Genomic DNA, 19,493 nt, shown 5'->3' with positions numbered 1-19,493 from the left:
AAAAATGAAATGTGGACTGGATTGTTTTTTTGTTGTTGTTTTTTTTACCTTTTGTCACAGTCTTATACATGTGAACAATAAGTAACAACATTGGCTTTAATGTTTTGTTAGATTTTCATTTTTTCTGCCCAATTTACTGTTGGTGGCTGTTTTGCCCCATTGACTTCCATTATAACCACATTTGATGGTGCATAAATACACAGTCTTTGTTTTTATTTACTCCATGTAGTTCTGAGAGCTGAGATGCATATTTAGATTTTCTCAGACACGTCAAGGTAAGTGTGTAAAGGTCATCTCTCACAGCCACACATACACACACTTTAATTTGCTATTATAGCCTACTCCGTTTATAATCCAGAAACTAAGCTTTTATTGAACAGCCCTGAAGGTTTAATGGTGCCAACTGATGATCGACAGTAGAAATTACACATGCTACCATAATGGTATCATGGTTTTGTGGTAAAATGTGGTTATAATGGAAGTCAATGGGACAAAAACAGCCACCAACAGTAAATTATGGAGAAATAAATTAAATTTAATCAAAAACTATGCATCAAAGATAATAATGTTTCACATGTCCAAAACTGTGATAAAATGTTTTTTAAAAATCCAGTCAAAAATTACTTTTTATATCAAAAATACATCATTTTGTGTTTTTTCCCCCCAAAACGGTGACGTCATTTATGAATTTGCCAATTAAAGAGTTAAAATCCTGTGATTTTCTATGAAATTTTGTAATTTTGATTAGGACTGAGGTTTATTAACAGATTAATGCAAAAAGATTAGCTGTTATTTAAACTGCACTGAACTTAAACTCTAAAACTGAACTGTTTCAATTCACTATAATCTTCCGTGTGAAGCTGCTTTGACACAATCTGTAAAAGCGCTATACAAATAAAGCTGAATTTATGCATTTTACAGCAGTTTAATTTAGTGGATGTTTTCATCTGGAACAAAATGGTAGCAAATTTGCCCAAAGTGTGTTAATTTTTTTTTTTTTTTTTTTTAAATCAAGATCAAAATAAGATTTGTCACCAAAAATCATTAGGTTAGTGGAAACAGAAAAACTTATGGCCAAATAAAGACTCATAATCACCAAAAAAGAATGAAAACGTCCTCAGCAGCACATAAAGGGTTAATCTAGACTGAAACAAAAATGTAGACTGCAAAAATGTACAAAAATGTAGGTTGCAAACAAACAAGCAGCACATTAATGTTTAACCTCTTTTAGTCTGGCATCAGCATACTTATGTCAAAGACTATATAGTATACAACTTAAAAAGGCTTTGCTTATATAGTTAACTAAACTAGCTATCAAATTTAACTTTTGGTACTTTAAATAAATGCTAGCTAATAGCTATATATAGAGCTATATGGGGGTAAATGTAGTACCCAACTCAGTAAAATGTTGTTGTTTTTTTGTCCAAAGTTCAACTGAAACAGTACTTCAGACCTTTGTTTATTCAGAATAACAAACGTGAGCACTGAGCAGCTCCCCTGACTTTAAATGGGTGTTTTCCTATGGTGGGCGCGGCTGCTCTAACTGACTGCTCTCTGATTGGTTTAGTTCATGTTTAGTGACGTGTCCGCGACCGTTGGCTGCAGCGAAGTGAGCAAGCGCTAAATTCAAAATTTTCAAACAGCTGAAGACGGAGCGCGTGGCGAGTGTGTGTATGTGTGTGTGAGAGCGAGAAAGAGCGGAGAGGATTTTACTCCCTCGACAGATAAATAAAGAAGAAATCAAAGAGGATTATACTTTACTTTCAGCTTGTAGCGTACACTAGGATGGATCCATTCACCGAGGTGAGAGCTTTTTGTGAAAGATTATTTCATCGTTAGATTGTTAGCGAGTGTGTTGATATAAACTAGCACAGTGACCTGACTTGTGTGTACTTAACAGGGCATTGCTAACATTATTTGCCGTTTTATTATGCCAATATTCTGTCGTTATATATTGGTATATTGTTTGGCTAGTCATTAGTCGATAATGTTATGTTATTTAAAGCTAACGCTGCTCTGACGTTATTTGCTAACAATTGCAAAACAAAGTAAACAATCTGTTGCCGAAAATGTCTTTGTTTTTGTAGCTTACGTTAGCCTTACACACCTTTCAGTCAACCATTTTGTTTTGTGTAACCTTTGTGTAAAATTAACTTTTTGTTTTGTCCATTTCGTGTTGGTATGTTATTTGTGACCTCGCAGTTTGTTAACAGACTATACATGTCAGAAATGCCCATTGTTTTCTAAACGTTTTCTTGTAAACCATTCTAAAACCTTCTTAGAATACGAATAATGCATTCATTCGGTATAATAACTGCATTTGCAATTGTTCTGCTTTTAAATACAGCGCATATTTGATTAAGGGACAAAGGAAAAGCTGTCAGGGCTGTGGCCATAACTTGTGGCTGGTTGAATACAGGAAGCCTGGTTTGAGTCTAGCCAATAGGATTCATCTGCTGGGCTCACATAAGATTCCATGGACATGAAATCCTTAGTAACTGTATTTTCCAGTCATTCCCTGGGAGACAGCCAAACCCACAGCCACATTCGAGGAATGTGTTTGGTCTTGCTCAGGCTGTTCATCATGAGTGTGACACATTCTGCTAGTATGAGCTGGGGGTCTGTTCACACTCAGATGATGAGCAGAGCAGATAAATGGGGCCTTTGCATGAAGAAAAAGAACTGAAACTTGAGTGTTTTCTTTTTTTTTTTTTTTGCAGCTCATGCAGAACTTTGGCATTAAGATAGTTGTGCATAGGATTTGCATTTAATGTTTTAGTAGATTCACTTCACTATTTATAATAAAAAAGCAGTCTTATAGGCCAGTGGTTTCCAAAGTGGGGTTGCGGAACAATGATAGGGTCGCAATTTGGGGTCGGAATTTGGGGGTTGCAAGTCACTGGCATTGTTATTTTAGGGGTCGTAGCCTGAAAGGTTTGGGAACCCCTGTTATAGGCCACAGAAATGTAAAAAAAAAAAAAGGCAATCCATTTTGACTTTTTACTCATGCTGTGTGGCTGTTTGCAGAAACTGTTGGAGCGCACACGTGCGCGTAGAGAAAATCTGCAGAAGAAGATGGCGGAGAGACCAACGGCAGCCAACCGTCCAATGGCTAAAAGAACAAGAGAGCCACTTACAGATACAAACAGTGTCTTAAGTGAGCCGACTATTGAAAAAGGTATTTTTGTTATTCATTTATTTTTTTTGTTTCCTTTATTGACTAGAGATGCGCTGATGTTCCTTACTTTGAAAGTCAAAAAGTAATATAGACCAAACAAAATTAACGCCCAAGACTTCTGAGAATAAATTAATCTCTTACAAGGCAAATCAGTGGATGGATAGATATTCAAATCAGCCCATTGATCATAGTTCACTCTACAATTTTATTTCTTCTGTTATTTACACATCTTCCACTTGTTCCAAACCTGTTTTAGTTTATTTCTATTTGGATAGACATTTAATTCAAGTTATGAACCATTTGAGTCAAGTGCGAGTAAATGGTGAGAATTTAAAATTTTTGGATGAACTATCTTTAAAATTGCTGTGAAATCATATTAGTGCACCTGTGTTCTCAGCAGATTAATTCCAGGTCTTTAATTACTTGTAGCTTGACAATACTTACTTATTTTTTATTTTCATTTTTTTTTTCATTGCTCAAATAATAAAATTATTGATTTCCTGCTTTTTAAACTCATTTTAACTGACTTTTAGGACATGAGATTATTTATACAAGATCAGATATTGGACACACTAGACTCACTCGCGGACATCTGCTCCAAGGAGAAGTTGCTCCAGAACGTCCATATTGCATTACAAACCTGTCAACATTTTCTTATGCAATGCCATATTTTGTGTTGTTAGTATCCATGTTGTTAGACAACAGTTTTTATCTAGAGAAAATTTAAAGTAGTTATTTTTGAATGCAAATCCTTCAACAATAATAGTTTTTATTTAATGTAAATCGTAAAGAACTGTTTTTAATTTCATCTTATTTGATGTATTATTTATTGTTGTTGTCTTTTTTTTTCTTGATTTAAATCTTTTTGTTAATAAAATGTTTGTACATTTAGTCTATTTTGCCATAAAATAGCCAGAGAAACTGATGTAGCAACACATTTTATTAACTCATTTTTATTTTATTTTTTGCAGCGCTTCCCTCCTCCAAGCCATCCCCCTTCAAACGCCGCTGTTCAGACGAAAATACTTTTCTTGCTGGTGAAGAAACCAAGCAGCCGGTGGCCCCACAAATGACAGACCCCATGACTGACCAGAAGCCACCCCTGGCACCAACCACTGTTAGGCTGGTACCTGTGGAACAAAGGTCTGCTCCAGACGTGCTGCCCACTCGGCCTCCTCCTGAGACTGAAAAGATGGTGGTGTGTCCTCCACAGTCTCCAGCAAAAAGCAATGATAATATATTGAGACACACCGGTCTAGATGGAGCTAGAGAGACGCAGAAAGATGCACCAACCACAGTTCCCTCCAGCATGAGATCTCGTCTGCAGAGACTGGCTGATCAGAGGCAGAACTGGGACTCTAATGGTAGGAAACTGTTTCTGAACACAAAAATGCATAGAAATTGGTTATAGATTTCTTAATTAGGGGAAATGGATAACCCAATGTTTTTGGGTTAAATGCATAATTGTTTTAACCGGCATTTATATAATATTTGGCTGATAAATATTAGCATGGCAGATTTTTGATATTTTCTTTAGCTGTTTTCACAATGAATACAACCAAGCATGATTGCATACTGTAGGATAAAATGGATAAATGCACAATATTTTAAAGTTAATATATTTTTAAAAATTCAGTAGTTTAGTTTATTTAGTTACTAAGTATTTTTCAAATAAATTTAGAGACAATTTTAATAAAAAAATTAACCGCTATTATTTGGGCTTTAACACACACTATAAAGGTGCCTTTTACATTATTGCATTGGGTCCTTTACACAAAAACAATCCTTTTTGGAGGTAACAGTATGACCCATAAATGTTTAATGATCTATACAACTGTTTTCAGGGGCCACAGAAGCTGTCTCAGAGAGTGTAGTTGTATCTCCTTTGAAGTCCCATAGCTTGGATCACCCTCCTGCTACTCCAACAAATTCTGAGGTTCCTGTTGGAAGAAAGGGTAGACTTGCAAATCTTGCTGCCACAATCGGCTCTTGGGAAGATGACCTTGGACACCCGCCCATTCGCCGGGACAATGCACAAGCACAGCCTGGCACGGCCTATGTGCGCCCACCAGTCAGTACAGTAACAAGTAACAGTGAGCAACTTCAGTCTGCCCGGCCAACTTCACACAGGCCTGTTAACAGAGGCCAGCAGGTGGGTCACTGCATCTACACATTCTGTACTATACAATCTTGTATTGTGGGTCTCTTTTGATGGTGATCTTGTTAAGGCTGTGTATTAAAGTGAATTTTTATTCATTTATTTGTTATAAATGTCTTAAACCTTTTATTTTTTTCTCTTTTTTTTTCTTTTAGCCTGCAGTGTATTCTCCAGTCAAATCAACCAGTGTGGTTCCTCCTAGTCCTCAAAAGACAGAGTTTCCTCAGGCCAGATGGGCTCAAGCAGTGCCTTCTCCTGTTTCCAGCCCACTGAAGATTCCCCCTTCCACCCAGCCCTCCAGTCCACTCAAATCTGTGACGGCATCTCCCTCTAGTCCCCACAGAGGTTACGTCTCTCAGAGCCCACTGAAGAGCCATGGCCAAGTTGACAAGTTGAATTTTGGAGCAGCACTTAATTCAAGTCCTGCGAAACCGGTTTTGGCACCTAAACCATCTGCCGCTGATGATGCTGTGAGTAGAGTGAGGTTTACTAAAGACGCAACACCTACACCGCACAGAGGCCCAGCTGCAACGCCTGGTTAGTGGAGCTTGTCATCTACTCTTTATTTACACCCTAAAGTGTTTGATGAGTAACTTATATTTGCTTTTTTTTTACTTTTAGGAGGGGTCAAGTCATTTTTGGAACGTTTTGGAGAAAGGTGTCAGGAGCGTAACCAGAACACTCCCTCCATGTTAGGAGGTCCAGGCCACACATCTGCAGCTTCTACTCCTGTTACCCCCAAATCTAAACTGCTCCAGGAGAGGCTTGGAGGGGCTCAGGCCACTTCCACCACAGCCGCCCTCACTGAGAAGCAGAAAATGGCATGTTTTTGTACTTATTTTAAATGTAAAAATTGCGTACAAAATGGGATAGTTTATTTATTTAACTTTTTATTAACAGGAGCGAGAAGCAGAACTGGCACAAATCCGTAATAGGTTTCAGAAAGGCAACATGTTGAGAAGCAAAGAGGACATCAGTGAGGTCAAGGATGACGCTGAAAATAAGGTTTGCTATCATGTTTGCTGTGACTTATTGAAGATAGGATGGATTACATAGAGGAGTCCAAACTGTTGTATAGCATTTCAAACAAACGTTTTGGCATTTGCTTGCATTAAGTTAATGTTTTTTTTACAGTTTTGGAAGAAACTTTAGTAATCATCTCTTAACGCATAGCTTCTCATGGTTCATATTTATGTATTTGATTAAAATAATTTAACATTAAACTGTTAACATTTACTGATAACATTTGTTGCAAGTTTAAAATGTGTATGTATTTTCTGTCTAATTTTGTCCACAAATATTGGATTATATCAGAAAGATTTGAATTTGACCATTTTTGTAACTTATAGGATAAGAAACCATGGCCTTGTGGTGAAATTATACTGTCCACCGAATGCTTATTCAGAATTGTGGTTTAAAAAGTGAACCATTTGAATGCTACCATTGTCTACCATTTCATGAATATTATTAAAGTACACCTTGGTTTCTTATTTTATAACCTACTATAAAAGAAATGTAAGTAAAATTAGTCATTTTCTCACCAAGGGAATACCTTATAATTTTTTTTAAAAATAGTTTATTAATTTGTCTCTTTATCACTGATTTGTCCCTGTTTTTGCAGTGGAAATATCCATCAGGGTGTCCGCAGGGTCTTAAAGTCTTAAATCTCAGAAACAAAATTTTAGGGCCTAAAATGTCTTAAATCTACTGAAATATTGTGTTGTACATCTAAAAGAAAATTAAGACCTGTTAAAAGTTACCCAATTTGGCCAACACCCATACAATCACAAACAATGCATCTCAATAAACATTTAACTTTTTGTTTAGAAATTGCATTTTAACTCCATTTACCATAATGGTTTAATTACTTTCCTTACAGTAACATTTGTTTAAAAGTTTGTATGTATTTACTCCTGAGGACACTGACCTGGCTTATATTTTTAATAATTATTATTATTATTGTTGTTGTATTATTAAATGTATTCAATCATTTATTTTGTTAGGGCAAATGAAAAATTTTCCAACTGGGGTATTTGAAAAAAAATCTTTAGCATTAGCCCTGTATAGGTCTAACATTTCTTTTATAATGTCTTTAAAGTCTTAAATATAACATGGTGTAACCTGCAGAAACCCTGATCCATATAACTCTCACTTCATAAAACAAAACTGAAGTTGAAGAATAGGCTAATGTTGGCCAGCATACTGCAGCTGTCATTTGAATGATTCATTTTTCAGAAACCATTGTGATTTATGTATTTTATAAACCCAGGACTTAACCAGGGAACAGGAAGTCAGAGACTCTAATGTTGTTTCTTATTTTTAGGAAATTGAACTTTCTCTACAGAGCCAGACTTCCTTACCACTGCATGATAATAAGCCTTCTGTACATGTGCCTGAAGTATTCAACAGCCCCTCTAAATCTATTGGAAAAGGTATTTCATATTTCATTATGTAAATCTATAATAATTTATTTAAAATGTGTAATATAATTTAGTGCAGTGGTCTTCTCAAAGATCATTCCATATCATTGTCTTTTTTTCTTCAATTATTCTTAAATGCATCTGCCTTTTGCTACGTTCCAGCTTGTTTTGTTTACAGTTACACTATAGCACATGTCAAAGCCAGTTCCTGGAGAGCCACGGCTCTGCACAGCTTAGTTCCAACCCTAATAAAACACACCTGTTCAAACTAATTGAGTGCTTTAGGCTTGTTTGATACAGATAGGTGTTAGAGCAGGGCTTGAACTAAACTCTGCAGGGCTCTGGCCCTACAGAAATTGACTTTGACCCCCCCTGCACTACAGTAACAGTGTGTGTTTTCTTATAGGCATGAGCTGTGCTTCTTCAAGTCCAGCAAAAGAAATTGAACTAAAAGTGGAGATGCCTACAGTGGAAGAGCCAGAGGATGTCCAAGGTATGTCCATAAAACCGAAAGACTGTAGTTGATGTTGTGCGTTTTATTCATACAATTTTATTTGCTCTTGATCACCATTTTGGCCTTTTTAACTATTATTTCTGAATTGAGTTGTTTCTTGTGTTTATTTCCGTATTTATGAATCAGTCAGGGAAAACTAAACTTTTTAAACCTAATAGTGTATGAAAAATATGAATCCCTTATGCCGATTTCATGTTTGATCATGAACGTTCTCATTGTCTTCATTGCAGAAGTTGATGTAGTGCGTGAGATTGAGATGAACGTGGACGCCTCTGTTAACTCTGAGGTGATAAATGAACTGTTTGATGGAGTTCTGGAGGAAAGTGATGAGGATGCAGATGAAGATCCTCTGAATATCTCCTCCATGTCTCTGCTTGCACCGCTTGCAGAGACTGTAGCAGCTGTGATCAAGAGCCCAGAAAGAAAGCCTATGGTAAGCCCTGAGCATGTTTGCTAAATAATAATTTCAACGAAAATTGAGAGGACATTTCTCAGTGTATCTTTGCTTCAGACATCAACCCCTGCCAACTCATTTTTGGTGAAGAGTTCCACCCCTGAGAATCCATCCAGGCCCAGTAAGTTCCAGAGGACACGCATGTTACGAGCTGATTCATCTGACAGCATTGATGTTCTAGATGAGCAACAAAACCAGAAACTTCTCTATAGGTGCGTATCTGCTGCTTCTCCATGTTCAAGCGGTATTCAAACTTATTTGTTCTCTGTTATTGATTTGTTTGACCAGCAGTTTAATCAGTGGTTCTGTTTGATTTCAGCATTGATGCCTACAGATCCACCAGGGTTAAGAGCGAGCCAGAGAGACCTCATGTTAAACAGGTGATTGTCAGGAAAGAGGATGTGTCTCAGAGAATGGAGATGAATGGGAGCTCCAGTCACATCAACATCAAGCAGAAAATGAAGGTCTGTTTTAAAGCATGCGTGCTGCAAATTGACACATTTAAATTTCTATTTATGAAATGTATTTATCTAAAGCAACTTTTTTTTTTAATGTGAAGAGGTACAATTTATAACAGCAGTTAGACATTTTTACAGCAGTTTCTTCAAGTTCCCAGGGAAAAGAAAACATTTACACAGTTCCTTATGATAATAACAGAACAATAGATCCATTTACGTTATCTGCCATTCATATAAAAATATTTCCTCCACAATAAATATATTTATAATAATGTTAAACTTGTCATTTAAAAAAGGATCTGTATGTATGTCTCTAAGAATAACTGCGTTTTGATTTTTTTATTTATTAGCAAAAAAGTCTAACATTTCAAGAGTTCACACTTAGCTGATGATTGATTTATAAAGAGTGTTTGGCATGCTCTTCCAGGAGAGAGCTCAGGTAGATCTCGAGATAAGATCCATGTTAGCCGGGCGAGAGGAGAGTTTGAGCTCAGGTAGATCTTGAGAACTCCCCTGCTGTTTGAAGCTAGTGTGCAATTAGGGATTGCTATGTGAATACATGGAGTACATAACATCTATAGTGCCGATTAGCATGAGCACATGGAAAACACGTGAACTCCACACAGAAACGTTGACTGGCTAGGTAAGGACTAGAACCAATGATGTTCTTGTTGTGGGGCAACGGTGCTAACCATTGGGCTGTCGTGCCACCCATTTAGGAAAGGAGTAAGGAAGGAAAAGGGGATTCTTCAAAACGAAGATGACTATGGTAATGAAATTAGGTTATTTATGTAGACTCAGGAATCATCTGATTGGTGAATCATAAATTGAATAATGCGGGACCAGCCGCAAGCAATCATAAGCTTGTAATTCTCTCGAAATTAGTTTATAAATGAACTTCACTTAACTCATTATGTTTTGAAAGGTCTTAAATTTGACTTAATTAAAATGGCAGAAACGCAGAATAAACTAGCTTTAGTGGAGATGAAAAAAAAGGATTGATTCTATGGATGAAAAGTATGATATTTTATATCATTGATATTTTATACCTTGTCTTAATTGACTCGGATTATTGACTTGTCACATTTAAAACATGTTTCAGTTTTCATGCAGTCATGGAAAACCTAGGAAAGTCATGATATTTTGACATTACATTTTCCAGGCCTGGAAAAGTCATGGAATTAAGTTTAGCACGTAGTGTGCTCTCACATTATTAGTGCTGTGTAAGCATTGTCTAAATAAATGTTGCATAGATATAAATATAAACTAAATAATTTAAATGTACATTGTTTTTCTTATTATTTACCACATATACATAGACATTACATGAAGCATTAGTTCATGAAAATTTACTTGAAGCCTTGAAAAAGTCATTGAATTTTAGCAGTAAAAATGTGTATGAACCCCAATCTTTGAATTGAAGTGAATCGATGATGCCAATCTGTGTTCTCAGATGTTGACCAATGAGATGAACCTGCAGCAGACCGTGATCCATCAGGCTAGTCAGGCTCTTAACTGCTGCACAGATGAAGAACATGGAAAAGGATCTCAGGTGGAGGCTGAGGCTGAAAGACTGCTGATTATTGCCAGTGAGTGATGCTTACCTTTCTGCTCTGCACAGATGTGTATTACAGTTAGCATGGGATAATCATTTCTTTGCTTTCAGCTGAGAGGAGGGCCGCTCTTAAGGCTGAGCTGGACCGATTAAAAGCAGAAGGACCAACAGCACAAAAGAAGAGTGCAAGCAGCGTCCCGGTGGATATGGGTTTACCTGCTTCTAAAGGCTCCATCTCATTACTGGAGCTGAGACTTCCACTGAAGGCCGACTTTATCTGCTCTTCTGCCAACAAGCCTGGTAAGAACTGTAGTTTTTATGTTTAACTCTGTTTTATTTGTGATCTTCGTGTAAACTGACACTCAATTCTTTTCTTTTTGATGCAAGAGTGTGGAAACCATTACTTCTTTGTGATGATCCGTGCGGGAGCTGAGAACACTGTGGCAACTCCTCTATCAAGCACACGCACGGGTCTGAGTGGTGATGCTTTGACCTTCACCACCACATTCACTTTGTAAGTGTCATTTTAATTACAAACCACTCTTTACATCAAAATCTCCATCACCTTTTTCATGTTAATTCTTCTGTCAATGTGCAGGTCTGATGTGTCTAATGACTTTGAGATTGATATTGAAGTCTACTGTTTGGTAGGTACTTCATATTTCTTTTATTATTATTAACTTATGTTCAATGCATGTTCTTTTATATCAATTGTATGTTTGAAAGATTTCAGTAAGTGTTTGTTGTTTCCCCTTAGGTTCAGAAACGAGAGCTGAACCCTGACAAGAGGAAAAAGGCCAGCAAGTCAAAGGTAGTATCTTAGTCTTGTACGTGCTGTATTACATGACACCATATACATGGAAGTGCGGTGTGTAACTCTTTAATGGCAAGTTTTAATGAACGGCCACTATAAAGAGCATCAAACAGCATGTCCAGATTTTCCTAAGGCATTTCTAGGACATAAAAAGTCATCACCTTCTAGTGTGCAGGCAATTGGTTGGATTTTTAGCTGTTTTTGAGTTGTTTGTCTAAGCAAAGTGCACCTAGAAGGTTATTTTTATTCATTTTCCCTTTTTACTTTCTTTTAACGGTACATTATTAGCCATGATTGTGAGATTTAAAAGATGTTATAATTATTTTTCTATATGTTACACTGAAATAAACTTCTTTCTTCAGGCAATCACACCAAAAAGGTTCCTCGCTATCTCTGTAAGTAGCCTGTTCGCTTGTATCTCAACACATACATCACCATTCAAGTTTGTAATCTGAAGTAAATAAATTGGCTTTTGCACCAAAGGAACATTTTCAGAGTTCTAATTAAAGTACAATCAAAAGAACATTTTAGAAAAACGTTTTGTACACAAACTAAAATGAACTCATAATTGATTTTTTTATTATTTTATTATTGAAATGTTCTTGCCATGAAAATAGCCTTGGTTGCTGACATGACATTAAATAAAAAATACATTACATCTACACAAATTAACTCCACTTTGAGTTCAACCAGAAAAAATGGCTTTGGGGCAAATTTAGTTCCCAAACACTTGATAGCTAAGCAGCACTTTCTGAACTTTGCCATAGGCATACATAAAATGAACACCATGAGTAATAATCTCACTCTCTAACAATCATTATTCCAGAGAATTACACTGATTATACACGAAACGATGTCCTTGTCTTCAGAGAATGAGGTTCAGAAGGAATTTTTTAACAAACATTAAATAACAATGGGCTAAACTGTAGACTGTTAATAAACATTCCAATCTGTTTAAGGATACCAAATCCTTCCTCCTTTCTATAATACAAACCCCATCAATAAACAATGCAACAGAATCTATAATTTTTTTAAATATTTAACATGTAAAGTCCTGACACATTTTGACCTTTCCCTTTATCTATTACAGAAGAGTAACCTCCAAACACCTGGTGAGTATTAGTAATCAAGTTCAATTTAACATTTCAATTTAGTTTTTCTCAAATTAAATAATTTTTGTATCTGTTTTCAGTGATGGCCAGCCCTGGTGGTCCAAATGCAGTGCGCACCAGTAGCTTTGTACTTGTTGGATCACACAAGTTAACTCTAGCTTCTATTGGGAAAAACAAGTTCCCTTTGGAGAAGGTAATTTCATCTCTGTTTGTCTCTTTATGCCACCATAACATTTCCACAAGTGAAACCTTACTAACACTCCACGTGGCGAAACACTGCATGTAAACATTGCTAATGTCGAAGAGGGGGAACCACAGCACTAATGTTCACTCTAGTTTTAACACTACTCTCTTTTTTCTTCTTGCACAGTGCTGCGTTTTGCATTTGCCAAACTCTATCACATGTAGTCATTTCTCTCTTTTAGATCAAATATGAAAGGAGTGAAAGAGAGCTGCTCAGTGACATGTTTCACAATAAGGTTGCTATATTTGCTCTGTGTTTAGTAACACGGGTTGTTTGTCTGAATGTATGGTTGGTTAACAAGGTGGTGTGTGTTTCTGCTTTACTAACTTTAAGGTGCTTCACAAATGTTGTGTGCATGACAATTCCTATGCTTTTCGTTGTATGTTTACTGTACTCTTTTACTCCCGCAGGCAAATATTTCTCTTGCTGTAAATGTTGCTGCTTTTAGATGTGCTTATATGCTCCAGTTCTCACTGTCGTTTATTTCTCTAGGTGCCTTTCCTTTGTCCTTTGGAGGGGCATGTATATCTAAAAATGCAGTGTGAGGTTGGCTCACGGATAGAGGAAAGAGGCTTCCTGGTGAGTCTTTATTTTGATAGTCTACAGAATAAAACACTACCGTTTCCTCTAAATATACTTCCTCTTTTATACAAAGATGACTTTGTGTGATGCTAGTTGGTTTGTCTTTATTTACAGACTATGTTTGAAGATGTCAGTGGTTTTGGGGCCTGGCACAGGAGGTGGTGCGTCCTTTCAGGATACTGCATCTCCTATTGGACCTACCCTGATGATGAAAAACGGAAGGTATTGTTATTTATTGAGTTTTTTTTTTTTTTTAGTAATGCGCATCCTTTAGCAGCATATTTAGCTTCATATGGTTTTATTTCACTCATCAAACAAACAAAAAATGCTTTACAAAAATAAACACCAAAATTCTTCATTGCATGCAACAAAATGTATCTCTCAGTATATTAAACTTGTGCATTAAACCAGTCACCGGTATAATTTAATCCAAAAAAAAAAACAACAACAACAACAATGTAATATAATGTTTATTTATATAGCGCATTTATTGTGTATGTCCACACACCTAAAGCGCTTCACAATCATGAGGGGGGTCTCTTCACACCACCACCACCAGTGTGCAGCATCCACTTGTATGATGCGATGGCAGCCACAGTACACTGGCGCCGGTGTGCTCACCACACACCTGCTATTGGAGGAGTGAAGAGACGGTGATAGACCCAATTCGGTGGATGGGGATGATTAGGAGGCCATGATGGGTAAGGGCCGATTGAGGGACTTTGGCCAGGACAGGGTTACACCCCTACTCTTTTACGAGAAGTGCCAAGGGATTATTTATGACCACAGAGAGTGAATGAGCATAGTCTTGGGCTGCAGGGTGACATGGCTGTGGCATGAGCATATGTAGTCCACATTAGAAGTACACATGAAACAGTAAAAGCCTTATCTTCCTTAAATTGTAAAAGCCAATTGATCAGCACATCAAGGAGCTGTAAATACCCTGGTATACTTTAAATGAAGTCCAGGAATGAATTGAAATGGCATAATTTTGGACAAATCTAGCCACCCTTTGGGCCAAACATTTTAAAAGTTTTGGGGAGTTTGTTTTGGATCCTCATCACCCCAACCATTGGTTCATTATGATTACCCAATCTGTGGCATGTTCTTCTTAAACTTCACCTTTTGATGTGAATCATATCGTTTATCCAAGAAGGTCAGACAAGCAAACAACACCCAACACTACATCATCAAGTTAGCAACGTGAATAAACTGGAGGCTTGAGTACCAGAGCACATTTTAAAGACTCAAACGTAGGGGTGGAACAAGGCGCTTACTCCCCGAGACGAGACACTAGATTGGGTTCACAAGACGAGATTTTTACACTATTTTTAAGAAATCGTCTTTTATTCAACTAAAAAAAAAATCAGTTAGTTCGGTGGTTCGTTATACCTTTTGACAGTGGAAACACCCAAGTATACCGTACAACTTGAAACAGACCATAAGCTACTGGATGCGATCATGCGAATATGAAGTAAGGACTGATAAGAGAGAGTTGTTTTAATGTAATTTGATACTGCACCGGAATGGAAAAAAGATCATCTTTCCCAGACGGCATAAATAAATATTTTCTATTAGTGTCCAGTCCACACCATAAGAGCCATTTGATGTCTGAATGCGGCAAATAGAAAACAATGTTGAGATGTTGGACATTTTTGTCTGTTGTGCGGCAGGCTAGAGAAGGCTATTAGTAAGATGTTAACAAAGCTGTCTTTTCTCTCAGCTGGTATCTTTGTTATGTTTAGGGGGTATACACAAACAGTCTGACACATTTACAACCCCACCTATGACAGTGAAGGAATTTTAAAAACAGTACATGACTCAACCTTTTCAAACTTCTTTTTGCCCTTAAACAAAGGATGAACACATTTGGTTGAAGTATATCAAGACCTTAAAGATGTGAATGAACCACCTTTGTCATTAAGCAGTCTTTTACTTACTGTATTCAATCTCACAGTTTGAGATGCGTCAAGGGAAACCAAAGCGTCTGCTGTGAATAATTAAGCAGAGAAACCGGTCTCGTGAATAATTGAGGCTGACATCTCATTGATTACTGATGTTGTTATCCTGGTTACAACCGATGACATCAACACCAGATTAAAGACAGATTTCCAGTTTTCATTCATTTTCCTTCAGGTTAGTCTCTAGATTTCAGAGCTCACCACAGCAGAATGAACCACCAACTATTCCAGCATATGTTTTATGCAGCGGATGCCATTCCAGCTGCAACCCAGTTCTGGGAAACACCCATACACATTTATTTACACACATACACTAGGGCCAAGTTAGTTTATTCAATTCACCTTTAGCGCCCCACCCCGAGCCAGTTCTCTCCTGCTGCTAGAGCTAATGAATGCAAACACTGTACAGGGTGCCCGTGGAGTCTTAAAATGTCTTAAAACTTAAAATGTTTTAAACACATTTTAGGCCTTTAAGAGTCTTTAATCCACTGAAATATTGTGTTGTAGATCTTAAATGATTTTAAACAGGTCTTAAATTTCCTGCGTCCATGTAAAGATATACCCAATTGGGCCAACCCCCGTCCGATCACTATCAATATATTTCAATAAAAGTTTTAAGTGACGTCTGTTTATTAACTCTGTGCTTAATAATATGGATTCATTATCTTCTTAACATTAACATGTGCTTTTAATGTTTAACGTTTTAAACTTTGCTATTAAAAAAATCTTTCGCGTTTTAGCCTTGTGCAAGTCTAATATTTCATTTATTATGGTCATTTATTAATGGATCTTAAGATTCCAGAAGGACTTTTTATGAAATGAACTCTTTTAAGGACATTTTTGACAAAGTGAAACCAGAAAAGATTTTAGAATTTTTATCATGTATTAACACAAAAAATCTTATTTAATTTATGTTTTATTTTGTTTGTTGATTTTTAAATTGTATATTTATTGTTGAAAGATTCCTGCCATGAAGATAGCCTTGGTTGCTGACTTGGCACTAAATAAAAAATACATTACATTAAATGGGTCTTAAAGTCTTAAATTTGACTTGATAAAACCTGCAAAAACCCTGTTGTAGTCTATAAAGAACACAAAGACCTGTGTTGGCTTTGGTGTACAATAAGTTGTTTACTGCTTTAAAATTAAAAAAATAGTTGTTGGTCTTCCTCCAGAATCCAATGGGCCGCATTAACCTTGCCAACTGTACCAGTCGTAAAGTGGAGCCGGCAAACCGAGAGTTCTGTGCTCGACCCAATACATTTGAGCTTATCACTGTGAGGCCACAGAGAGAGGATGACCGAGAGACCCTGGTCAGCCGGTGCAAAGACACACTCTGTGTTACCAAGTAAGCCAGTCAGCAATGTGATTTCACATGCTTCTGTTGAAGGAGATCGAATCCCAACTCAAATCTCCTCTGTAATCTGCAGGAACTGGCTGAGTGCCGACACTAAAGACGAGAGGAATCTGTGGATGCAGAAGCTCAACCAGATCCTGGTGGACCTGCGCATGTGGCAGCCGGATTCCTGCTACAGACCCATGTGAAGGTCACTTTTACACTGACTATATGTCTGATTTGGAAGTGCAATGCGGCATCACAGTTACAAAGCGTTTACGGAAGAATTTACACAGGTTTTTCATTCGAATTTTGACCGATGTCAAATAAATAAAGCCATAAATGTTGAGACATTTCAATGAAAGGACAGAATGCTTTGCCCCACAGGGGTATTCAGGTATGTTCTATCTTGATCTAGTGTGTAATACAAGCACGGCTAACTTAACGCGACTAATCATCGTTTGTTTGCTTTGCTAGTTTGTGTATTTTTGAATGTCTTTTGCATGACTGCTGGGATTCCTGCTGTATTCAGATTTCTTCATCGCACCTCTGGGCAAAAAAAGTGGTCAAGCAAGCCAGTGTCCTGAATCTTTAAATGAACCACACACTTAATGTCACTGCTGGGTGGAAACGCATTTGATTCTCATTAAGTTGAGGTTTTTTAAAACCCTTGATCTGTTTTTACATTTTGCAAGCAGATCTGCTTTTGCTAATGATGCGGATGTTTTTAATTCTTGCTCGCTCATCATTGGAATCAGAGTTGTATTTGAATAAGGGTTTGATATTAGAGTTCTGAAGATGTTCTTAAATTGAGAAATCTATATTTATATTTGTTTTTGTTGAAATTCACAGTAGAGCACACTTGGATAAGCAAAGGGAAATTGGGTTTTCTTCTATTTTTTGGAGCAGTTATGGTGTTAGAACACTGTTCAATTCTTCCCTAAGTGACACGAGCTCTTGTCAGGTTAGTTTCTGCAAAAACACAAACAAAAGTTTACACAAACGACATTTTACTAGAGATTTTCATTCCTTATTAAAGGAAAACTGTTCTTTTCTGTTTGATCCACATCTTTACAGTATTTCTTGTTTGATTATGTATCATGCACATGCCCTGTTTTCTAAGCTCTCTACACCATATGTATATTTTTGTGCATTTTTATATTAATATTTTAGATTTTTTTAATGGTTGTAACTTACTCTAGATTTATTTACCTGAATCCAAATGTATTTGTTAAATAAGTGACATTTACCAAAAGCTTACTATTTTAATGACACTAAATGTCAGATTTCCTTGACTGGGATACATTTCTTGACTTTGTGTCTTGGGATATACAATACCAAAATTCAGCCCTTATCCATGTAGTAATCTTAAAGGGTCAGTTCACTCCGCACCCTCGTGTTGCTCTAAACTCTGAACACAAATGAAGAGATGTTTAATACAAATCTGACAGAGCTCCATCTCTGACGCTTCAGTTTTATGTGAAGAAATTTTGAAAGAGACAAAAATGACACAGATTTTATTAAAATCTTTATTTGTGTTCTAAAGATGAGCAAAAAATGTTATGGGTTTGGGACAACATGAGGGTGAGATTTTCATTTTATTTTTTTATTATTATTTTGAGGTTAATTGACCATTTAAGGCACTTTAATGTCATGGCTTCAGTTGTGTGTTACGGTATCTTAAACACTCCAAATGTGGCTTCCATGTATCACGCAGAGCTGCAGTTAAATAAATCAAGCTTTTGACAACATCTGCAGTCTGCTTCTCACTGCTGTATTTGTGTGGGACTATTGTTGAGTTACTGACTGTTGTGTCAAACCTGCATGTCTCTTAAATCTGTATATTTATATCAATCAACATAATCTGAGAATCAGCTGTACTAACCCAGTGGAGTGAATAGAGTTTAGGAGCATTCCTTTGATTTGATCTTATGACTGCTCTAACATGCTAAACTTGCACATTTCTAATGAAGCATAATCAATGCAACATTAATATTCTTTTTAAAAATCTCATACCCTGAAAATACATACATTTTTCTAAGTATTTTTGAGATCTGAAAGGTGCTCCATACATTAGTCACAAATGAGAAAATGTGCAAACTTTTAAAAATGGCTATTTTAAAGGCGATTTAAAAACAATTATTATTGTTAAACTATTATCATTATTATTATTATTAAACTACTTCAGGCTGTTTTGTTAATTAAAAGCTAAATAAGCAATATCACACGAGTAGCAGTGCGATGTGCCTGAATATGCCGGCACTGTTGTGAGGCGTGCCTTAGTGTCCCGCCAGTGAAGATATACAGCCATATCGCACTGCTACGAGTGTTATAATGTGTTTATACTACAGTTGGACAACATAATTTTGTTTAAAAAGTAAATCAAACAGAGTCTAAAACTGTTGTATGAGGAACCACTTCTGACATTCATTCACCTCTGCAGCTGATGTCAGAACAGCAGAAACCATTGCTCTTTCACCAACATCATTTTAGAGCTATTGTTTGATTCTCTAGCATAATATCGAATGTAATGACAAAACAGGCGATTTAGCGGACATTTTAAGACTATAAGGCTGAACGGCATGAAATGCCATCAGTCTACAGAGATTTCCCAGTATTTCTCTGTTGTAATCGGGAGATCACAATATTACTTAAAAACATACAAAAGAGAGAGATCAACTTAGAAAGTCATTTACCTGTTTAATAA

General features: G+C 36.7%; 1 protein-coding gene across 4 annotated transcripts; it reads left to right on the top strand.

The window, feature by feature from the left end:
• The first annotated feature begins 1,637 nt into the window (after nt 1-1,637).
• On the top strand, nt 1,638-18,579 carry anln (anillin, actin binding protein). 4 transcript variants are annotated; one of them, XM_087294644.2, is made up of 25 exons: nt 1,638-1,803; nt 3,028-3,178; nt 4,150-4,542; nt 5,023-5,330; nt 5,492-5,873; nt 5,958-6,157; nt 6,237-6,341; nt 7,660-7,768; nt 8,163-8,249; nt 8,501-8,703; nt 8,782-8,936; nt 9,044-9,188; nt 10,636-10,771; nt 10,849-11,037; nt 11,125-11,251; nt 11,336-11,384; nt 11,495-11,548; nt 11,914-11,946; nt 12,642-12,663; nt 12,744-12,856; nt 13,089-13,142; nt 13,400-13,486; nt 13,604-13,711; nt 16,626-16,798; nt 16,881-18,537. In XM_087294644.2, exons 1-25 carry the CDS (start codon nt 1,786-1,788, stop codon nt 16,993-16,995), a joined length of 3,516 nt encoding a protein of 1,171 aa, XP_087150770.2. In that variant the 5' UTR covers nt 1,638-1,785; the 3' UTR covers nt 16,996-18,537.
• The last annotated feature ends 914 nt before the right edge of the window (nt 18,580-19,493 follow it).

This window comes from Danio rerio, chromosome 19 (genome assembly GCF_052040795.2).
Source record: "Danio rerio strain M-AB ecotype USA chromosome 19, GRCz13ab, whole genome shotgun sequence".
Classification (NCBI taxonomy): Eukaryota; Metazoa; Chordata; class Actinopteri; order Cypriniformes; family Danionidae; genus Danio; species Danio rerio.
The sequence above is the reverse complement of the archived record's forward strand: the minus strand, read 5'-3'. Positions and strand labels throughout refer to the sequence as shown.

Bases quoted from the DNA above. Each gene is read 5' to 3' on its own strand.
- anln (XM_087294644.2), top strand. The intron at 4,543-5,022 runs GTAGGAAACTGT...AACTGTTTTCAG, and splicing joins GCAGAACTGGGACTCTAATG to GGGCCACAGAAGCTGTCTCA. The intron at 8,937-9,043 runs GTGCGTATCTGC...GTTTGATTTCAG, and splicing joins AACCAGAAACTTCTCTATAG to CATTGATGCCTACAGATCCA.